The sequence below is a fragment of the Marmota monax genome, unplaced genomic scaffold (assembly GCF_021218885.2).
Source record: "Marmota monax isolate L192 unplaced genomic scaffold, Marmota_monax_Labrador192_F-V1.1 WCK01_AAM20220418_F8-fsc00070, whole genome shotgun sequence".
NCBI classification, from domain to species: Eukaryota; Metazoa; Chordata; class Mammalia; order Rodentia; family Sciuridae; genus Marmota; species Marmota monax.
Genome location: NW_026692116.1, coordinates 5412203 through 5436208, shown reverse-complemented (window position 1 = coordinate 5436208; position 24006 = coordinate 5412203). Strand labels below are relative to the sequence as shown.

Here is a 24006-nt window from a genome sequence, read left to right as displayed (position 1 = left end):
TATTTTTCTGTATTTGAAAAACTGAGAATAATTCTTCACAAAAGTTTCATTTTCTTTTTTGGTACAGGGGATTGAACCGGGGGTGCTTAATCACTGAGCGACACTTCCAGTGCTTATTTATTTCTTATTTAGACAGGGTCTCACCAAGTTGCTTAGGGCCTTGCTGAGTTGGCTGAGTTTGGCTTTGAACTTGTCATCCTCCTGCCTCTGCCTCCTGAGGCTGGGATTATAGGCATGTGCCACCATGCATGGCTCCTTACAATTTTTGATGATTGACCAAATGTGTAGATAGCTAGAGTAGGAAGGGACTTGGTGTACTCATTGAATTCAGCCTTCCTATCAGATAGCCAGGAATTGGATCCAAAGTTAGACAAATTTGGTCCATAGCAAAGACAGCTGGCATCAAGGCAGAATTCCTCACCTGGAATTCTATATCTTTCTTCAGATCTATTGAAACACATCTCCTAGTTGAGAGTGCCTCCTTCACTATTAAAATAAATCAACTTATGATCAGAGTTTGCCTTCTGGAGCTAGTACTTAAAGCGTACTGGCTTCTCCTTCTTGTCTTTGCCTGTCCCCTTCTGTCTTGCTGGCAGCTGGAAGTGCTGCCAGCACTGTCTGTGCCTCTTGTTTATATGGAGAGTTTTTCTCCACCTAGAACAATACTCTGGTGTGAATATAGTCAAGAGTTAAAAGTTTGTCTACAACTTAATATCTATTCCATTTTCTAAAGGTACCATAACATAAGTGAATTTGTTTGATATGTTGGAGGAGATGAATTATCCAAGAATATTTATCCGTGATTGCTTCCTCTTTACCAGAGACAAGGTACATCTCTGTCAAAATCATCCCTGTCTCCCCTTTGTTGATAACCCCTCCAGAGGTCAATTTAACCCAAACTGACACAAAATTTAAAAATACAGTGTTTTTCAGGGAATGAAGATATGAGGGGGCAGGAATATTGCCACACATCAGGTAGCTTTGCATTGTGTCTGAGCACTCTTCTATAAACTAACTTCCAGGGAATATTTGATTCATGCAAATTGCAGTGTTAGTTATATTAGTATGAAAATATAAACTTTCTGGGCGTGGTGAAACATGCCTATAATCCCAGCTGCTCAGAAGGTTGAAGCAGGAGGATTGCAAGTTTGAGGCCAGCATGGGCAATTTAATGAGACCCTGTCCCCAAATATAGAAAGGGTTGGGATTATAGCTCAGAGATAGAGCACTGGCCTAGTTGTGAAAGGCCCTGGGTTTAATCCCCAGTACTGCCCAAAAAAGGGGGGGGGGGGCGGATACCAACTTGTTGGGTTTCCTTTTGTACTCCTGGTTAAGTAAATCTACAGTTTAAATTATTCATTATACTGTACAGTCATTTCTCTCATTTGGGGGAGTGAGTTTTATAGGGGATAAAGAACTGGCTCTAAATGACACTGATTAGTGAAGTCATTTCCTCTCTATCTCAAGAGTAGAACCTCATTCTTGATGGTGCGGGATGGAGAGAGTATCACTGAAAACCTCAGGTGTAGTCTAATAACATTCCAGGGCCTGTGAAGGCACATAGTGAGCCTGCAAGAGGGGGACATGACTCTTCCACTTATGTGACTTGAGAAACAGAATATTTTTCCTATCTTGGGAACTAGGCTATCATGACTGTGGACCCACATGAACAGGGACTGTAATCAAGTATGACAGTTTGCTTTTAAGACTCAGTGCTGGTTTTCACTGTTGGGTGACTTGAAAGTAAGCTGGCCACCTGCTTAATGTCTGTCCTGCTCCTGCTGACCATAGTTCTCACATTTGAAAAGAACCTGAGAGTAGCCTCCAGTTTTGCGCTCTGGCACCAGGAGCCTAACTAAGTATTTCCTTCAGTTGTGCGTGGTTATTGCGTGACTTGTTAGACTGGGGCTGGAAGGGCCTCCTCGTGACCAAATGTCATGGTGCCATTTCGTTCAGTAATCCAACCTAATTATGTTTTACGGACAGCAAACATTTCTTCTGTTCATTTCCATTTCCAGAAATGCTGCAGTTGACTCCCCCATGAACTCTGTCCCTTGGGCTTCACCTATGTGTATGTAGTTGGCACTTTTGCCTGTGCTGAATGGAGACAAATGATACATGATCTTTCCTTGTCCCCTGCTGTGTTCTTCCTAATAACTCATTGACCAGCCTCTAGGGCAGGAATAGCTTAAGAACTTGAGTATATGATTTTTTTTTTCATAAAATTTATATTTTTAAAATTTGAGTTCTGTGGTATTCTTATTATGAAGGGATCTTTTAAAACCTGTGTTTAACAGGTAGTTTTAACATGTGTAATAATACCATAGTGTCTGTGTTTGTAAGTTGACTTTATTGTAAAAATTAACCAATTTTCTTTAGTTTTAATAAATGTTTTGAGTGTCATGGCACTGTGCTGTGTACCAAAAGTGAATTAAATGCTTTGCTTTCCTGTGAGGAGTCTAATAGGACAGAGACTAACTACACTAACAGATTTTAGATATCATAAGTACAGTTAGTACTGAGGAAAGTGTGTGTGTGTGTGTAGTGTGTAGCAAGTATTAGGTTGAATAGAAGGCAAACACCAGTACTTTCCAGGCAACACAACGATCGGAATGATATGCTTCAGCCAGCTGAGTTGCTGTGTGATATAGCTGCATGCATCAGAATCCTCTCCCATCTGTTTTTCCTTTTTAAGAATATGATGATTAATGACTTAATCTTTAAAGTTTAAGCCATGGTCGATGGCAGATTGTACCACACTATTAAATCCTTGTCACTTTTTTTGTCATTTGCCCTGCATCTTGAATGGGACTGTTTTATCTTGATGGATCTTTTTCTGCTCTCAGCCCCAGCTTCTCTATATGTGCTTGCTCTTCAGATTTTTGTATCATACTGTCTTCACAATTTGTGCTTAGTTCCTGAAGCTGTAACCGTCGATTAAGTTCACCAATGAACTCTATTTAGAGTGTAATTTACTGCCTGTCACAGATGTGGTCTGGATGGATAGTGAACGAAAGCAGAGCGCATTGTGAGTCAGCAGTTTGATGGTGTTCTGAAGTTAGTTCACATGTATTTCAGATTGCTTCCAAGTATGATCACCAGGCGGAAGAGGATCTTCGCAATTGGATAGAAGAGGTGACAGGCATGAGCATTGGCACCAACTTCCAGCTGGGCCTAAAGGATGGCATCATACTCTGCGAGTAAGTTAGACCTCCAGGAGTCCACTTCTCTTCTGGTCCTTTCTGCAGGCTTCGGTCTGACCCTGCTTCCTCCTGGTCCAGGGTGTCAAATCTTGTTATTCTGAGAATGTGTTTAATGTTTTTGCTTTACTGATATTAAGGGAGCCAGTGTGATATTCCAGTCCTTGTTTATGTGTGGCCAGTAAGGTGACTTATATTTTTGTTTCTAGACTTATAAACAAGCTACAGCCAGGCTCCGTGAAGAAGGTCAACGAGTCCTCCTTAAATTGGCCTCAGGTAACAGCCAAACTAGCACTCTCTTGTCCTGGTTGGTTTCTCTTTATGTAGAGGAAAACTTCAGGGTTTTTGTTTGTTTTATTTTTTATTACAATTTTAAAATAGAGATATTAGCAGAAATTTATGCATGTGGCTGTATTTATTTATGCAATTTAAATAAGGGTTTCCATTATTACTTATTGAACTGGTTCTAATATCAGTAGTGTTTAACTTAGAAGTTTTCCTATATTCAATGTGTATGCATTTAGAAAGGATTTGACACAACTTACACAGAGAAATACAATCTAGACCATAAGAATAAGTGAAGGAGAAAGCAAGGCATTTAACATAACTACTGACTGACTACAGAATACTGTGTCAGACATGATCTCAACTCATGAATGTACATGTAACATTGGAAATTTATTTGATCTGTGTATGTTTTGAGATGAGAGAACAGGAGATTAGTAGCCATATTGATTGATTGATTGGTACCAGGGTTTGACTCTAGGGGTGCTTAACCACTGAGCCACATCCCTAGCCCTTTTTATTTTGAGACAGGGTCTCACTAAGTTGCTTAGGGACTCAGCCTCGTGAACCACTTAGTACAGGTACGTGCCACCATACCTGGCATTATGTAAGTTTTAACAAAGAAAATTCCAGGTCTGAATAGCTTTGACAGAAGTCTTAAAATATGTAAGGAAGATTTTGCCATTAGAAGCCTTAAAAATATTAAACCATTATATAACTCCTTTTCCAGAGAGAGAGAGCGAGCAAGAGAGAACACTATGCTTAGTATGTATGTGGTTAAGAATACTTGCCAAGTAGCTTTCTGTCTGGCATCTTCTAACTAGTCATAGACTTAGGATTTCTTTTCTTTCTTTTTTTTTTTTTTTTTTTTGAGGTGCTGGTTATTGAACACAGGGCCATGTGCATGCTAGGCAAGTGCTGTACCAATGAGTTATATCCCCAGCCATTTTAATTTATTTAGAGACAATGTCTCATCAAGTGCCTCAACCTCCTGAGTAGCTGGGATTACAGGAGTGAGCTATTGTACCTGGCAATAACAAGATTTTTAAAATGTTAACATTTAGTTCTAAAAGGTATCTTGCTCTTCTTCTTTGTAGTTGGAGAATATTGGCAACTTTATTAAAGCTATTCAGGCATATGGTATGAAGCCACATGACATTTTTGAAGCAAATGATCTTTTTGAGAATGGAAACATGACCCAGGTTCAGACTACACTGGTGGCTTTAGCAGGTCTGGTACGTACATGACTTTCAATGTTCATTTAAAAAAGAATCCCCCATACATTGGTGATGAATTGCATCATTGTACTCCCTTGGGGGTTCAGACCAGGTGGAGAGGGGCTGTCTCTTCTGTAACTGTTAGCTTTATGGAATGCTGCTGACATCAGCTGCCTTATACTAGATAGGTTAATTAGAGCCCTTGGGGATCAGAGGGGACAGTGCAGCTGAATAGTCTTACATATGTTTCTCACCTTCAGTTTGGTCTCACAAAAATGAAGCCTGTGTCTGTGGACATATCATTTTTTGTAAAATGTAAGACATCATTTCTATAAAACATTGCCAGCAAAATATCTGAGGGTTGCTTCTCAGTACTATATTTCTGCCTAGGCTAAAACAAAAGGATTCCATACATCCATTGATATTGGAGTTAAGTATGCAGAAAAACAAACAAGGCGTTTTGATGAAGGGAAGTTAAAGGCTGGCCAGAGTGTGATTGGTTTGCAGGTAAGTGAAGTGGTGTTGCTTTTGAGTTACTTACTTGTTCAATGCCATTAATCCTTGCTGTGCAAAAGTTAAATCTCTCATAAGTAAAGCCTAGATAGAAGTACTATAATGTGGATTTCTGGGATGTAATGTGTTTAAACAATTTATATCTCTTAAAGTCTATGAGACAGTGATGATGGTTTTTAAAGAAACTTAAGGTATGTCATCTGACTTGAAAATGGTGTCTCTAGGAAAAGAATTTTTTTCCTGAACATATTATTATTTTTAAGAAAATGTACTTTTTTAATTCCTAAATATTATCAGCCAAATGAAGCAATTTTACAAAACCTTAATGCCAGAGTCATTTATTTACTCTAGTAAAGCATACAGCAACTAAGCCCTGTTATTGGTTTAATTCTTGGTAAATACTTGGTTAAGATGTCTTTTTTCTCATCACATTGTCCCCTGAGAGTCACAGAAACATCATTGCCTAAGTACTATGGGCTTCACTCTCTCATACCTGCTGAATGCACTGCCCAATTGAATCTATGTGAGGTGGATTTAGTTTTATAAAGTATATAAGTGTTGGGAAATTGGAACCTCAATTTCTAAATAGTATAATAGTAGGTTAAATTATAACTCCATAAAGGAGCTTGTAATGTAAAAATACACTTGTGTTTGACAAATAGCCTAAGGAAAAGAAATTAGGTTATAAAATACTATGATCAGTGTGGCTTTTTTTTAATTAAAAAGTGTGCATGCATATTCTTGTATGTAAATGTGTGTGCTTATTGTATGCATCGCTACAGATATATACACAGACACCTCCCTGCCTTTTTTTTAGAAAAGCTAAAAGTCATTCACAAATTACAGCAAATGTGTGGATGGTAGTATTACAATAATATTTTTTTCCTTTTCCGTTTTGCTAATATATATTTTCTGAATCTTTTCTAATGAATGGGTTTTACTTTTAGTGATAAAGGTTTTCTTTATTCAATATTATTTTTAAGGTGGGGGGGGGGACGGTAGAAACTTGTTTCCAGCCAGTAGAACAGGGTGTACTAGTTGGTCCTGAAGCCATATAGTTCTGTGTGGAGAAGTTAATTATTGTTCCTCTGAACTTGGTAGAGTTAGGATTCCTCATTCTGCCTCTTTCCTGCTCTGGCTAGCGTATGAGAGTTGAAGGAGTAAAACGTGATCCCTTTCCCATGAAAATGTTGGCAGTTTTGAAACTTAAAGAAGTACTTGTTAAGCTCCCAGAGACAATGACTGGCATTTGCCTTTCCGTTTTATGTAAACCATAGCTAAAGTAGGAAGGCATATTGCCTGGCCTTTTGTCTGCTTCTGTGACTAAAGCAGATACCCCTTAATTTGGTTATCTGTGCTACAGAGAATAGGAGGAATTTGTTATTCTGCCATTTTAATAACATACATCCTTCAGTGTTTTCATTGTGCAAGTTTATGGTTAATTATGCTATGAAGTTCTAGATACTGTGAATTTTTTGAAAACTTTCTTTTTAAAATTATTAGAAATTTATTTGCAAAAGCATAAAGGAGAGTTTGTATCTACTTGACCAGAGACTAGGCTCAAGAGCTCATCAGTTGTATCTTTTCATCATTGTGTGTGTATCTGTGTGTGTGTGTGTGGGGGGGGGGGATTGAATCCAGGATCCTTTACATATTAAGCATGCACTCCTATCACTGAGCTACACCCTCAGTCCACTTTCCATCTTTTTAGTACCACAGAACTTTGTGTTTATATTATTGACTTCTGATAACTAATGCTAATTTTATTTTTAATTTAAAAGATGGGAACCAACAAATGTGCCAGTCAGGCAGGCATGACAGCCTATGGGACTAGGAGGCACCTTTATGATCCCAAAATGCAAACTGACAAACCTTTTGACCAGACCACAATCAGTCTCCAGATGGGCACCAACAAAGGAGCCAGTCAGGTAAGCAATAACTTTTAATACTTATGGCAAAGAGTAAAAAAGGGTTGTTTTAAATGAGCACTTGCCTTATTAACTAAAAGCTCAAAGTAGATATATTTGGTATATTTAGAGTGTATGCATCAGGAAAGTATATTTTGCTGGGAAAGCAACATAAAGGGCTTTTACAACAGCAAAGAAAGTATGGTCTGGCTTATGTTTTTTGTTGGCAATTAGAACAGCCAACCTTTCTACCTAACCAGGAGGAAAAAAAAGTTATGTTTATTAGAGTTCTTGCTCAAAAATCCATGTAAAAGATTGCTCATTTAAGTGCTGGCCTTTTGAAGGGTCCCTTTTAAGTTGATAGATAAAATTACCTGATATTCTTTCTATTAAGTGCTAATTAGCATTCCTATGAAATGCTGAATAGTTCCTAAAATAGTAATAAAGTAGTTCGTAAATAGTAGATGGGAATGCAGCATAGTGAAAACACCAGCATTCAAACCCCACATCCAAGATAAAGTACTTCCTTGTTAAAAATAAATTACAGCACCTCAGATGATTCCACAAGCAACAAAATCCTCTCTCACTGACCCCAAGATGTGACTTACTTGCCCTAAATGATACATGTCCCACCACAGTTTTTCCTTGCTACCACTCAAGTGTTTGCTTTTTCACCCACTTTATATCTGAAAGTGTGTGCTTAACCTAAATGGGAAACTGAGGTATGAGTTATATTATCCTGAAAAAGATGGGGGCAAGCTGTTTTTGAAGTGCTTGGCTTTTCTGTGATCCAGAGCCATTTGAAGAGACTGAAGTCCTCCAGGTATGCTGAAGCATAGTTTTTGCTGAATGAATTGTAAATGCTAAAAATTGGTAAGCTGGACCAGGGTGTGTGGTCATAATACGCATTCAAATGTGACTTTGAGGTGTGTCAGCATTATGCTTTTGATTTTACATTCTGCTTGTCTTATCCTCTCCTGGGCCCAGAGTAGGTAGTCTTGTTTCCATTTTGCAGATGAGAACCTAAAACTAAAAGTAAGTTAACTTAGTTGAGGCCAATAGCAATACTATAGTAAAGCAAGGATTCAAAGGATAGTCTGAGCTTGTTTGAAAGGCAGTGAATATGGCAATAAAACCGTGATTTGACATCTAGTTTTATCTAGATGTCAAGCTAGCTTTACCTCTGAACTAAATTAAATTTCATAATTTATAAAATATTGACAAGAATAGATTTTAGTTGCCATTTCAACTTTTAATACTATGTTCTGCTACCAGGCGGGGATGTTAGCACCAGGTACCAGAAGAGACATCTACGATCAAAAGCTGACATTACAGCCAGTGGACAACTCGACAATTTCTCTACAGATGGGTACCAACAAAGTTGCTTCCCAGAAAGGCATGAGTGTGTATGGGCTTGGGCGGCAAGTGTATGATCCCAAATACTGTGCTGCTCCGACAGAACCTGTCATTCACAATGGAAGCCAAGGCACGGGAACAAATGGTTCAGAAATCAGTGATAGTGATTATCAGGCAGAATACCCAGATGAGTACCATGGCGAGTATCAAGATGACTACCCCAGAGATTACCAGTATGGTGACCAAGGCATTGATTACTAGATTCTCGTGGAGGAGTTCAGTATTTAGTCCATTGTTTTTATTCAGTGAGAACCAAGCTAGCCTTGAGTAATTTTTATCTTGTCTTCCTAAAACACTATTATGCTTATTGTACCTTTAAAAATAAATAAAAAAAAAAAACAAAAAACTTGCCTTACATACATTCCTTTTTCTGCCTCTTCCCTAAATAGTTGCCTTTTAGTGCTGTAACAGTTAAATCCTACAGCATAACCAATAACTTGCATATGAAGTAAAAAGGAATACTGTGAAAGGGGAGTACTCTTGTACAGCCAGTTCTTTTATTAAAGATCTATACATTTTTACAATCTTACTGTATTTTCAAACAATAGGGAACCTTTTTTTTTTTTTTTTTTACAGTTTAGTGTATCTGGTTTCTACATGGAAGACTTAAGTTCATGCTTATTGCTAAATGTGGTCTTTGCCAACTAAATCTTCTAAGATGCAGCATTTTAGAAATTTACATATCATTGTTTCTACAGTATTGTTTGCTAATTTTTAAATAAAGTCATGATCAGTGTGCATTTGTGATTATATGTGTACTCATTCTCTTCCTTAAGCTGACAAGATCTTTTCAGAGTGGTGTTTCTAAGGGAGCATGTAAGAAAACGGCCTGCAGACATTTAGGTCTGGGTGGTGCGGTTGCAAAATCTTCGTTTGTGCCAATGTATCGATGTAGAGTTGCTCTGTTTTCTCCAACTGTATTTATTGCTGCATTTCTCAGCATAAACTTATCCCATTGTATTTTTTATAAATAAATATTTTTTTTGAACATTCATATGAACCACAGGCTGATTATTTTCTGGCTAGCTTCCAGATAGGCAGAGTTAAATTGGGGAAAAAATATTCTCTCCCAGCTGCTGTGATAAGATATTTTAGTTAATCCACATAACACTGCACTCCATGCTTCAGGAGAATGAAGCTTAGAAAAATAAAGGGACCTGCCCATTGCACATAGTAAATGACTGCCAGGAAATATCTGATCTTATTGATTTCACTGTGATTGGCAGACGCAGTTTCATTTTAAATTCAACTTGGAATAATCTTAAAATCATCTTCAGAAATTATGATGGGGGCAGGGGGGAATTTTATTATATCCTAAGGAAAATAAGAAACATTCTGGGTCCGAAACAGGATGTGTTGTTCAATAATAACCGAGGGTTTATAGTCAAACCTAAACCTTCTATCATGACAACAGTGAAATGTCAAAATGACAAGAATATAGTCACTAAAGGAAATTGGAAACTCACACTTTCTGACACTGTCCCAGTCAAGTGACTTCTGATAGAACTGGCTGTTAGGCTTGGGGATAAAAAGTGCCTATTTTTTGCTAAGGCAAATAAGGAGAGGATGTTTTGATGAATCCATAAAAGTGAAGTTTACCTGCTTGTAATTCTTATGACCAAGTTTAATGTTTCTGAGAAACTGCTCTGCAAATCCCTTTCATAAAGGAGACTTCTAAACTAAATTAACTCAGTGCTAACAAGAAAAAAATTGTATTTAATGTAGACCTGATCAGTCAGGCTGTTTCTTGTCATCTTTGAAGAGACATTTAGGGAGGGGAAGGAAGCCCTACATCTTCCTACCTGCCCTGCCAAGTAAATCAGTTTGAGCATCCTCTTAGGAGGGTGATTAATTCTACCTAGTCATGTAACAAATAAAGCTGCTAATCAACATGTTAAGTATTCCTATTTGTTGAAAGCTTTAAAAAGGGAAAACTCTCCCCTAACCCTATCTAAATCTCAGGTGGGGTGCAGATATAAGTAACCCAAAAAATCTTCCTTCAGGCAATTATCAGGTGGGACTGTGGTTGAAAACTGCTTTCCCAGAATGTATGCTAATTTGTAAAAGTGCCTAGTGCTTTTAACCAGCTAAGTTATATCTGGTTAAATTTCTGCCTTGTCTCCTGTGTATGCCCTATTCTAATTAAGAGTTCAAACTTTGGGTTTTTATGTCACTAATAATTATACTCTGAAAATAATCATACTCATTTCCAGGATTAGATGAGTAGGGAAAGGTCCTTCCCTGTATAAGAGCCACATTCCAGAGATTTCTGATAACATTGTCTTTAAATTTTTATTTACAGTTAAACCCTCATAAACTCAGATGCATGTTTACATATTGTGCCTTTTTTTTTTTTTTTTTTTGGTGTTGGGGATTGAACCCAGGGCCTTGTGCGTGCGAGGCAAGTACTCTACCAACTGAGTTATGTCCCCAGCCCATATATATTGTGCTTTTTAAATTGATGCATTATAAAAATAGTTTTTCTGTCCTACATGGTACAAAAAAGACTAACTTTTATGGTTACAGTATTGTAATGTGGTCAAACAAAAGCAAAAACAATGAGGAAGAATAGGGTCTATCTTAACTTTTTATTCTGTCAGTGATTCTGAAGGTCACTTCCTCCAGGTACAAATGTCTCCTGGGCTGCTATCTCACAATGGGCCCGAGTTCTGTTCCTTCTTCAGTCCTTAATGAGTCCATGTCTCTCTGAGCCCTTGCAGTGTTAACTCTGTTGATCCTTTTCACAAAATTCTGAAAAACAAAACAGTGAGTGAGACCAGTGGATGTATCTGCACCATTGGTAACCATTTACTAGGTTTCTTGGCCATAAAGCTTGGGGGAACTGAATCCTTAAAATTTTCTCTGTTGAATCAACATATTTTAGGGATAGATTTCAAAGTGACGCCCCACCCCCATACTAGGGACTGAACCCAGGTGAGCTCTTACCAGTGAGCTAAATCCCCACCTCTTTTTTTATTTTATTTTTGAGATGGGCTGTCTGACTTGGCTGTGGCTGGCCTCGAATTCTGATCCTGCTGCCTCAGCCTCTCAAGTTTCTGGGATTACAGGTGCTACTGGCCTGGCTCAGAGTGAATGTTTAACTGGAACAGTATAAAATTAGGGAAAGAAGACCAAGCTAGCCTCATACCATCTTCAGAAGCACTTCCTTTAGAGCTCATACAAATAAGTCAAACAAGTAAAAATTATATTTTTATGTGGATTAGAATTGAGATTAATTTAAAACTATAGAAATGCTTGTTAAACTTCAGTGCCTGTAGAACTGAGTGTTTTGAGCACCACTGAAAGCTAACCAGGCTTTAACCTAAGTTTTACGTCAACAGAAGGAAAGAAAATTATTAAAAGGTCACATGACCTTGACAACCGAAAGATGAGGCATTATTCGGTTGTTAAAACATCCCTGTCTACACAGGATAAGGCAAACCAGCAACAACTGTGTTGAAAAGCTGTTGGAAACAGCTGCCTGCTATTTCCAGATATAAGGGGGGAGGTGAGCAAAGGGTGTGCCTTGGTTAATAAAGGGCCTGAGGGCTGCAGATCTGTCAATATTGGCACAGAAGGCGATTAGTCTACATTGGAGCCAGCTCTCCCTAAAGCTCAGTGCATATGATGTGACATTGGGGGATATGCAACTGCTTTAGAAAACCCATCTAAGTTAACTATGTGATAACCATGTAATCTTGGGCAAATAACTAATATTTTTTGTACCCATTGCTACAATAAAGAAAATAAAGAATTTCACTGACTTTGGAAAAAAAAAACAATCATTGTTAAACTTCCTAGACTGCTCAAGAGGCCAGTCCATACCATTGAACAGGAAAGGTACACGGACTACAGCTGTGTCCAGAATACCTTCTACCCAGGGTCCTTAGGTACTGCTCCTACGAGGAACTTATCCAATCAGTGTTAATTGTTGTCAGCTTCACTTTTCTCTAGGGAGAAGGTTTCAGTAAGGGAGATGGTTTAGCCTTGGAAAGCTGAGCCAAAATCTCAACTCTGGATGGACAGGCTATGGTGGCAGAAGCCCACAGAACCCTCTGGGTGAGAACTGAGGCTTGATGAGCCTCCTTTGTATGTGAGCCTTTTGAGATTGTGAGGCTGGAGATTTCAACATAACCTGAACGGTTTGCTTACCAAAAAATCTTGGTCCATAAAGTAGGGCTTTTCTGAGGATCCATCATTTGTTTCCAGATCAACAGCAAAACATAGGAAGAGTGCATCCAGCACAGTTTCAAACACAGATAAAAAACTATGAGCGACTAAGTAGGCAAAAAAGGCGACCAGTAACAGGGGAATTGTCCACACCTGGAGCACACGGTTGTAGTTAAATGCCATCAATCCTCCAAAAACGGTGAAACACACCACCAACACCTGTTTGAAATGAGAGTTTGTTGAAAATTATAAATCAATTAGGATATTTTTGTAATGATTTTTTCCCCCAGTTCCAAGTCATCATTTTTGTGTGTGTGATTTGTGTTTAAAGTGAATGGGAGTGGGTTGGAAGATAAATATACCGGCATTTTGTCCATGCCTAATCTTTATGCAGATGTAACAATACCCCAAATTTTTATTCTGGTTTTTCACTTAATATCCCAATAAGCATTTCTACTTATGAGCTTTTTTTATAAAAATAACTTTCAAACTGTGCAACGATCCACTGAGTGGATGCATTGTAATTGAACAAGTTATTAGTTTTACCCCCCACCCCAGGGATTAAAGTGGGTTTTCCAATGCTGGTGTGGAGAGATAATAGGATTATTTCAGGCTTTTATGATATGCAATTATTACATTTCAAGGCATATAATTATAGGCCATGATGTACCTAATTCATTTACTGATGTAATGGAGTCTGTCTAGGGTCCTGTTGTCCCCGGATGATCAAGGATGCCCGAATGCTACTTCACTAAAAAAACCCAAAGAATTGTACACAAGCTCCCGGATTTGATCAGGATGGCAAAACAAACAAAACCCTAAGAATCACCAGATATCACATATTTATTAAAAACTCATGGGTCATTATATATTTCTTATGGAAAATATAAGAAAATAAATTCTAATGTAAAATAGAAGGAGTCTATTAAAAAAGATGAGACCTCATTCCTAAAGTTTTTGGAAGTAGTTATAGAAACTATATAACCCACAATCCTACCAAGTCAGCATAATATAAACAGTATTATCCACTTAAATACTATAAGGTTGAGTAGGGTGGCACATGACTGTAATCCCAGCTACTTGGGAGGCTGAGGCAGGAGGATCTCAAGTTTGAGGCCAGCCTTGGAAACTTAATGAGGACCTATCTCAAAAAGGGCTGGGGATATAGCTCATCAGTAGAGTATCCCTGGATTCAATCCCCAGTGCTAAATAAACAAGCACACATACAACTGTAGAGTTCATTGTACGTGGGCTGATTTGAAAGGCATAATTATTTTGTGCTTCTATTGCTACTGTCACATGAAAGGTCTCTGAGGCCTTGCTGAGCTTTAAATATAAATGCAATTAACACCCCTGTGAAAGCCAAGCAAGTTACAACTGGTTACTGACAGGTAACTATGATGGTAACAGAGACATAACCAAATACCACAGAAGCACAAAATCTTAAATGAAGAACACAGTCCCCATATTTTACACTGGCCAGGTTACAACTGGTGACCAAGCCCTTGTTAACTTGTGGGCACTGCTGAAAACCAACGTATTCATGTCACATGTGGAGGGAATGGTTGGAAAATGCACAGACTAGAGAGCTTAGCTTGGGCTAGAGAGGACTGGGCGAGTGTCTGTAGTCAAGAATCTGAACTGTAGTCAAGAATCTGAACTGTAGTCAAGAGGAAGTGGAATCAGGCAACCTGAGATGCGCAGACCCACTGAGTGAAAATTACATGGAAAGAGACATACTGTGTTGCACAGCAAGAAAAACCTAAGGAAACATTATGGTCAGGCCATGGGGGCAGGCTTGTGCCATTTTCATAATCATTTCTGTGACTCTTCCCTATAGCTCAGAGCATGGGTTATCATTATGTGATAGATCTGAAAACTGAACTTCTGAGTTGTGAAAGCTTCCAAGCTCAGGGCTCTGTCCTTTGCACCATAAAATTTTGGAGCTCTAAGATGTTCCTTTACTCCACAGACTATGATAAATTCCTTTTTAAAAAATTATTCAGATGACAATAGACATGGAACTTTGGCTCCACTTGTGATATTAATAATCTACCTTATTTATAGAATTATTACTGTTAAATAACGTACAAGTTTCATCAAATCAATATTAGTTTTTGGTGTTGTTGTTTTTGTTTGTTTGTTTTTTGTGGCACTGGGGATTGAACTCAGGGCCTTGTGCATGCTAGGCAAGCATTCTACCAATTGAGCTATATTGCCAGCTCCCTTATTTCTGTGTTTGTATAACCCACAAAAACATACTTATTTGCTGAAGTTAGCAGCATTTTCATTTTAGACTTGAAAAAGTGAGAATCAGAATGATAGAGACAATAGGTCACAGGTAAAAAAAAATAGTAAGAACAGAATTAAATCCTGACCCTACCAATATGGGATCCTTAGTTTCATCATTTGTAAAACAGGACTACCTTGCAGGATTGAGGAATAAATGAGACAATGGAGCACAGCATTTATTATAAAGCAAGTACACAAGAAACATTCATTCCTTTCAGACTGCTATGTGACTTAATTTTTGGAATTCCATGTTTCTTTAGTTAGTCAAGACATCTCACCTTTCCTAGAAAAATCATGAAGTCTCCAAAGCAGTTAATGGATGTAAAATGACTTGAATTCTTGGATGCAATTTTGAGCGCATCTTTTGCTGATGTACAAAAATCTGTCCCGTTAATGGCAGTGGTAGTATAAGCATTCTGAAACAAAAGACAATAGTAAAAAATATAATGATTCATTAAAATATTCTTGTGAAGACAATAGAGTGATAACACGGAATAGGGGGGAAGTACAGAAAGATGGTGACTATGAACCCATTATCTTTACCCTTAACAAATCCACTCATTTTCAAAGTCACTTTCACTTTCTGATGGTGTTCGAAAAATATTTTCATATAGTTGCAATAAATGGAAAAGGTAAAATATGGTCCATACGGTGGGTCGAACATCCCATGACAAACGTAGAAATGATGGATAAAGCATAAGTTACTCTTCAGGGCACAGCACAGTATGAGGACAGGAAAGGAAGTGGAGGTTCCAGAAAGATTTCTGGGACCATTTTTCACAATACCTTTCCCTTATGGCTATATGTAATTTCAAGACCATTTTCTCCTTAATCTTTCAAAATGCTACCTGGTACTGCAGTTCACAGTAAGAATTATCACTTTCCTGGGAAAACACACAAGGTTACTACACATGCCTCGGTGGTTGACATTTCTTTAAAGAATAAAAGTTTTTTTAGCCCATGGTCTACAAATCGACACTTTGGAACACCCTTCCAGAACCTCATAAGGAAACCATTTTGGAGTCCACTGCTGTTTTCCAGCTTCTAGTGGAAAAGATCCAGGAAAAAAAAAAAAAAAAAAAAAGCAGAAGAGGAAATGAGAGAGGTGTAACTAGTAGGGATGAAGGAAATAGAACTAATTGCCCCAATTTACCAAATTCCCTCTTCACCACAGCAACTGGAGAAGAATGTTTGTTTCTCAAAGGCAAAAGGCTGGTGACCAGTTTCCTCCACAAGCTGCCTAGGCTGTCCTGGAACTTGAGAATCCTCCTGCCTCAGCCTCTTGAGTTGCTGGAATTTCAGGTGTGCACCACCGTGTCCGGCTGCACACATTATTTAACTAAACATCTTCAACCATCTAAGATTCTTTGAGTCCTGATGACTTATTCGTTAGTTCTCAAAACACCAGGAGTGGTGGTGCATGCCTGGAATCCCAGCTACTCTGGAGGCTGAGGCAGGAGAATCCCAAGTTCCAGGACAGCCTGGGCAACTTAGTGAGTCTCAAAATCAAATTAAAAAGGTCTGGGGACATAGTTCATGTGGGGAGCTTGCCTAGCATGGGTGAAGCCCTGGGTTCAATCCCCAGTACTGCAAAACAGACAACAACACAACAACAACACACACATGCGTGCGTACACACGTGAGGGGTGGGTGGGTGAAGAGTGGCTTATTTATTCTTTTATAGACTAGAAACCAAGATCAAGGGCATTTTCCTCAGATCCCTAGTGAATCAGTGAGACAGAGAACTTTTATTATTGTTGTTATTATTCTAACCTTTTGGATATTACACTAGCAGTTTTCATTAGGCCAAAATGCTATTAAAAGTGTGGTGGCTGAGGTGAGCGCAGGCTCTGGAACCAGACTGTCTCTGGGTTTCAAGCCCAGTTCCACCAGTGAGGAGTTGCTGGTCTTGGGCCAGTGATTCAATCTCTCTGAGACCTCCTTTTCCTGGTCTATAAAGGGAGGGAGAGCACCTACTGCACAGAGACGCCAGGAGGATTAAAGGACATATTTGCTCCCTATAAAGTGTTCAGCAAAGAACCCGGCAATGGAAAGCAAGCAATAAAGGCTGTAATTAGCTCGCGATCTCACCAGAAATGACCTCACCTACAACAGCAACACAGAGCAACTCCCTGCACCCCTGGAGAGGTGTGGGAAGGACCCGAGTTTCCTTTATCCTCAGGCTTGAGACCCTTACACTCCCGGATCCAGGATGGTAGTGCCAGTGTGGTCACCATGCCACAAGCCTCTTGCGTCCTGTCTTTTCATTCAAGCTCTGTCCCCAGCCCACCAACCCCCTCACATTCCCCCTCTACACTGAAGTCCTCAGTGTACTTCCTGAGCCCTGAGGGGACTGCAGTTTGTGGGGGGAGCTTCTATTTCCTGAAGCCTACTGCCTTATAATCAATTTAGGACCATTGCTCATGAGCAATAAAAATAGATTTTGCTCCTTGGCTAACAGGATTAAAGTTTAAAGTGATAGTTTCTCATGCATGTGTTGACTCCACAGATTTTTGGGGACCCATAGCCATTTATCTTTCCTTTAATGTCTCATGTGCCACTGAAAGAGGACATTAAAACCACTCTGACAGGGAAATTATATGTGCCTTCCTGCAGTTACTACACCACCGGCATTTTAACACAGGATTCAACCCTGAGTGCCACAGAGAGACCTAGAATTAATGTCTGGATGAATAGGTGGAGGGGGGAAGGCTCACTCAACGCAGGATATGGCCTGAATGTTTCTGCCAGCTCAGCATTAGCTAATTCATACTTATTCAGAGGAGAAGCTGCTTCCTTATCAGACAGCTGGAAGATGAATTGTGCTGAAGTTTCCATACTGTAGATCTGTTCTGAGAGTATGTATGCGCCTGGGCTGTAGACCCCGGGGGGCTTATGTGTGAGGGTCATCTGCAGAGCCTGAAGGTGCCTGGAAGGAACTGGTGAGGATTAGGAAGCACACGGTGTTGGTGATGAAAGTTAATCGGGAGACCCCAAGGCTCAACTTCAAGCAAGGAGGCAAGGATCAGTGGTGATCTCTGGCTTCCAATGTATCACACAATTCGGTGGGTATGCTTCTTTAGCATCTCAGGATAGCCTGGCATGGTGGCACACGTCTGTGATCCCAGCTACTGGGGAGGCTGAGGCAGGAGGATCAGAAGTTTGAGTCCAGCCTGGGCAACTTAGTGAGATATTGTCTCAAAATAAAAGGATAAAAAGGGCTGGGGATGTAGTTCAGTGGTAGAACACCCCAGGGATTTAATCCCCAGTACCCAAGAAACCAAACAACAAAACATGGATATTTCTGTGCCTTGATATTGAAAGCTATTAAGGCTTGACAATGGTCACACCTGAACAGTATCGAGGTCCCTGTTCTCATTCCCTTGCCTGGGATTAAGATGACTCTCAGTTCCAGGTCAACAGATCTCAGACTTTCTTGGACTGCCCACTTGGGACTGTCCTAAGCTGCTGGGAAGCACAAAAGTGAGAGCAGCAAGAAGTAGCACAACAAACTGCGGGTGAGGGAAGTGGGGCATGGGGGGGACTTAGGGGATATTTCATGGATGGGGCATTGGAGCTGGTCCTGGTGTTGGCTGACTCTGGTGGGGAGTGAGGCAGCACTGGGAGCCAGCAAGTGAGACAGGTGTGCGTGTGAACACGAACACACCTGTCAGGCACTGCGAGGCCAGCAGACGAGGGCAACGGGGCATGGATCTGGAAGAGTCACAAACCACACTCGGGGGAGCTGAAAGGCCTTGTTATGCACTCAGGGATCAACAAGAAGTTTTGGGACTCATGATTTTTTACCCCATGCTTCAGGAGGCTCTCCCAGGCTGCCCTGGGAACATTCAGGGCAGATGTTCCTTATCACCATCTTCTGTGAGCCACAAAATCATGCACCTCTGAGAAGCAAAAATGAACTCAAACTCAGAATCAGTTTCTTCTACTAAAATCCTGACAACATACTTCTGATACCAAGCAAGCCATGGTGCAACTACAGGCATCAGCTCAATGGCCTTCAATTCAGTTCTGACCCCGTCTACCTGGAGGTATCATCAGATGCCACGGGTTGAGGACTCAGTCCCACAAACCTGCTCCCTACCCGGCTTCAGGTACCATTCACCAGTCCCCCAGGTCATTTTACCTGTTTCTGATGAACTAGCTATGAGTTGGGATTCTTATAACCACCTCTTTGGATCCAGTTAATTTGCTCAAGTGGCTCACAGAACTCAGGGAAACACTACCTTGCCTAGTTTATTATACAGGGTATTACAAAGGATACAAAGAGATGCATAGGCAAGGTCTGGGCACACCCATCCTCTAGGAACCATCTGGAAGTTTTTCAAACTCTGTCCTTTTGGGTTTTTATGGGGACTTCATTGCAAAGACATGACTGAAACATGAACACAAAGGATATGACCTGTCTGTTCACATCTTCAGCATTTCTTCCTAAGAGGTATGGGGCAGGACCCTTTTCTGAAATGAGAGTGTTTTACTTGGATTTTGCATTGCTGTGACCAAAATACCCAACAAGAGCAACTTAGAGGAGGAAGAGTTTATTGGGGGCTCACAGTTTCAGAGGTTTCACTCCATAGATGGCGGGCTCCATTCCTCTGGGCTCAAAGTGAAGCAGATATCATGGGGGAAGGGCCCAGTAGAAGAAAGCTCCACAGGCATGTCCCCAGTCACCTACTTCCTTTAGCCACACGCCACCTGCCTACAGTTACCAATCTAATCAGTGGATCGGTTGATTAGTTTACAGCTCTCATAATCTGATCATTTCATCTCTGAACATTCTTGCATTTTTTCACCCATGAGCTTTTGGGGAACACTTCAAATATGAACCATAACAGAGGGGGCTTATCATATACTATCAAGCAAAATAGATCAGAAAATTTAAGATTAGAGTTTTAATGGCTTGCCTTGGGAAGAAAAAGGAGTAGGTGAAAGGAGGGCAGGAGATGGTTAGAGAGACTTTGCTTTGTGAGGCCTGCCTCTGAGGCCTAAATGCCCTGACATCGATTTAGTCACTTAGGAAATAACAAGGGCTATGGTAGTAGTGACCCAAGGACTGTGGACAGAAATAAAAGAAAAATATATAGATGACATAATATCAACACTTCCCCAGACTGATTCCCACTCAAACCTTGGGAGCCTCTAAGTACCTCCATAATACCCACTGGGCTCTGCAGAGGTATGATAAATTTGTGACCATACATCCATGGAGCACACTGGCCCCATGAGCAGTCATGAGCCAAGGGCCAGACTCTTACTTTGGGAGAAAATAGAAGGAACTGTAATTCTTCCTAGGTAGTCTACCTCCCCAAGATCCTCACCTCAGGAGATGCTGTGTCACATGTTCTAAATAGTTTGGCACAGACCTGACAAAAGCCTCCTGATTTTGTATCTACGTCTTTTTAAATTTTTCTCTGTCATGATGCAGGTACGCAACTTATATGTAACTACATGGTCACTGTGTGAGTGTATATGCCTTGTGTCAACTTCTAGGCTGTGTCTTCCTGAATGTATTAACTCATCTAATCCTCCTAACAATCCAGCCCAATAGGTAACTGAGGAAATCAAAGCATAGAGAAGCTAAGCATCATGTCCCTGGACACAAGCACACAACTGGTGTGGTACCCTTATTATACCAAGTAGGCCTGATTCATCTGGGCCCATCCCAGAAAAATGTTCACTTTGTGATTCTCCTTCCAAAAGGTTCAAAATAATAAAGTGGTGCTCTCATAAGATGTACCATTACAAAGAGCCAAGAACATGGCAAGATGGTTTGGTGGAAAGAGACTGGGCTCTAATCCTGTTGCCTTCAAAGACTTGCTGAGTGGCTTCCAGTAAGTCTATTGCTTCTCAGGCACCCTATCTCACAGCTTGTGTAAGGTGCCTGCCGGCTCCAGAGTCCTATGTTAAAGATGCTTCATGTTTGTGCAGTGCTTTATAGAGGACCAGGCACTTTCCTATTATCACCTTATTTGATTTTCTCTACTTCTCACCACAGCTCAGTGAAATGACCACCATAAGTCCTACAATTCTCATTTTACAGAAAATTCTAAATATCAAAGAAAAATGAAAGAGTTAAGTGTTCTTTTAGGTACCAGAAAAAGCTAGATTAGCTCTTTAATTTACATTGAGAGTTTCCAAGAATGTTAATCACAGCTTTTAGATAGAAAGAACATTTTTTTGCTCCCTAAGTCAAAACCGAAGCCCATACAGTTCAGCCCTCTGTCCCGCGTCAGCTGAGCGCAGCCGCAGTCCTCCCCCTGAGCTGAAGTGGTTTCTTCTTTTGGTGGCAGAACTGTGAACCTGAGTTTCTGTTGACTTTGAAAAGTTAAACAGAGTTCCCTTCCTCCGAGGAGAGAAAGTACTTGCCAAAACCATGTGCCGTGAATACTCAGCTTTATTTCTCGGATGGCTTCCCAACAGAGTTCTAATATTTATTAACTCAAAATAAAACAAGATCTATTAAAACCAACTGAGAAACAGGATGATGAACAAATTACACACTGGTGATATTCATACTTTCCTCAGAAATGAAAGAAATGCAGTGAAATCTGAGTCCGGCTATATCCCTGTACATCCAGGGTCCTCTGTGGCCCTTTAGTAAAACTTGCAGGAACCACCCCAAAGCAGTTTCATCCTGAGCTGTTTTTATCACAAACACATGCAGAGGGGCGGGCAGAGCACAAAAGCTTCTGGGCCTTCCAGGGCCTGGCGTCCACCCTTCATATCCCTTCAGGAATTCACTGGACCCAAGGTTGCAAACCAATGTCCAACAAGATGGTGATTGGGAAACCTGCCAGTCCCCTCAAGGGTTGGGCCAGGGTGGAGGTAGGTGGAAGGAGGAGCTCTCTGAACTGAGAGCCACTGCTGCTTGCAAAGCCAGAGGTAAGGCAGTGCTGCCTAGTTTGCTCTTTTTAAATTTCATTTGTATTTTAGCCAGGTGCAGTGGCTCAGGCCTGTAATCCCAGCGACTTGGGAGGATTGCAAGCCAGCCTCAGCAACTTAGTGAGGCCCTAAGCAACTTGGTGAGATCCTGTCTCAAAAAATAAAAAGGGCTAAGGATGTGGCTCAGTGTTTAAGTGCCCCTGGGTTCAAGCCCTGGTGTGTGTGTGTGTGTGTGTGTGTGTGTGTGTGTTTTGCTTAATTTTAAGAATGGCTCTATTATTTCCATGCTCATCATCAAAAATCGAGGAACCCAGATGGAGAAAAAGAAGAAAGCAAGAAAATCACTTCGATACCCCACTACCACCACCAGGAAATGACCATTACTAACATCAACCTGGACCTCATCCCAACATTCCTCTGTAAATATACACAGGCAGAAAGGAGGAGGAATGGACAGACCAGCAGAACAAAACAATTCCAAATGCCCTGCAGGCCCAGGATACAGGACCACATAGAAGTGCTGACTGTGTCCAATAAGCTCTCTCCCAGTTACAGAGTACTCTCACACCCACTAATCTCGTTTGACCTGTGCATAATCAGTAGAGGAAATGAGCAAGCCAAAAGGGAGGCCTGGTGTTTTGTAAGGCAAAAGTAAACTGTGGACCCGTGAAATGGGAGTTGCAGGGCATGAGGAGTGCTTATACAGTTACTGACTTCAGGCTTTATTAGGAAGACACGTAGATCGAAGACCACTGGTCTTCTCCTCCTCCTGACCCTTATCCTTGACAAGGAATTCCAGGCAGCACAATGAAGCTATAAGGCCATGGCTTTGGGGGTCACATAGATTACCACATAGTAATGCTATCATCTTAGATAAGCTCTTCAGCCTCTGGGTCTATTTCCTCATTTGTACCAAGGGGTAACATCTACCTAATACAGAGTCCTTGAGAGGATAACTTCAGACAGCATGTGCAAAATATGTACCACGTATCCTATTGTAAAACCTCTACACATGGCCACGGTATTTAAGACTTTAGATGATTGGTTCTTTGGTTAAGAGAATGTCAAACATCTCTGGTTGGAAGCTCAGAACTGTGGAATAGATAAGAGGGAGATGAAGAGCGCGAATGGGAATATTCACATTTTTCATGGATTTCATGATCTTGGGAATTAATTTTAAGTCAGGTGTCTGTCACACTGTTGGTGACCTTGGAGTTGGCGAAACAAAAGCTGACCTCTTAGGTCACATGAGAAGGGCCTAAGAGAATCTGGCAATAAATCTGTTAGCTTTGCATTGCTGTGACAAAATACTCGAGAACATCAACTTAAGGAAGGAAAGATTTATTTTGGCTCATGGTTTCAGTCTATGGTTGGCTGGTTTTATTGCTTTGGCATGAGAAGAACTTTATGACAGGGAGGTCACTGGGGAGCAAAACTGCTCCCCTCATGGAGGCCAGGGATCAGAGAGAGAGAGAGAGAGAGAGAGAGAGAGAGAGAGAGGAAGGGATGGGGACAATATATAGGCCCCAAGGGCACACATCAAGGGCCACTCTAATCAACCAGGTCCTGCCTCCCAGTTTTCCCAGTAGTCCATTCAGCTATGAATCAACCAATGGATTAATCCACTGATGAAGTTATAGCTCTCACAATCCAGTCACTTCTCTAAAGCTCCACTTCTGAACACTGCTGCATTGGTGACCAAGACAGCAAAGATCTGAAACAAACCTTTGTGGGACACTCCAGATCCAAAGCATCATGAAATCAAAAGGTTACACTAGTTGCTGGGAATACCTACTGCTCTGAACCACAGCTTAGTCTGTCTTATAGTGAAAGTCTCTCATTAGAAAAAATGGATTTGCTTAAAAGATATTTCCCATAATAACACATCTTTTTTTTCTTTTTATTGTGGTAAAAATATAATATTAAATTCATTGTCTTAACCATTTTTAAGTATAGAGGCTCAGTTGGATATTCGCATTGGGTAACAGATCTCTAGAAACTTTTCATTTTGCAGCCCTGAGAGTCTATACCCATGAAACACTAATTGCCCCAGCCTGGGGCAACTGCTTTTCTACTTTCTGTTTCTGTATTTTTGACCACTTTAGA

At 40.4% G+C, this 24006-nt stretch overlaps 2 protein-coding genes across 4 annotated transcripts in view; one reads left to right on the top strand and one right to left on the bottom strand.

Annotated features, from left to right (window-relative positions):
- Cnn3 (calponin 3) overlaps positions 1 to 9530 on the top strand; it is a 28841-nt gene extending 19311 nt beyond the window's left edge. Inside the window, exons 2-7 of the mRNA XM_046462166.1 lie at positions 3079 to 3200; positions 3410 to 3476; positions 4583 to 4720; positions 5093 to 5209; positions 6997 to 7143; positions 8398 to 9530. Of these exons, the coding sequence (XP_046318122.1) occupies positions 3079 to 3200; positions 3410 to 3476; positions 4583 to 4720; positions 5093 to 5209; positions 6997 to 7143; positions 8398 to 8739 (933 nt within the window). The 3' untranslated portion in view covers positions 8740 to 9530. The remainder of the gene's footprint in view (positions 1 to 3078; positions 3201 to 3409; positions 3477 to 4582; positions 4721 to 5092; positions 5210 to 6996; positions 7144 to 8397) is intronic.
- Positions 9531 to 11107: 1577 nt separating this feature from the next.
- The window catches only part of Slc44a3 (solute carrier family 44 member 3), an 82089-nt gene continuing 69190 nt past the window's right edge, over positions 11108 to 24006 (bottom strand). For all 3 annotated transcript variants that reach the window (XM_046462125.2, XM_046462133.2, XM_046462156.2), the window contains exons 13-15: positions 15279 to 15416; positions 12691 to 12927; positions 11108 to 11289 (exon numbers count right to left, since the gene is read on the bottom strand). In XM_046462125.2, the coding sequence (XP_046318081.1) occupies positions 11185 to 11289; positions 12691 to 12927; positions 15279 to 15416 (480 nt within the window). In that variant the 3' untranslated portion in view covers positions 11108 to 11184. The remainder of the gene's footprint in view (positions 11290 to 12690; positions 12928 to 15278; positions 15417 to 24006) is intronic.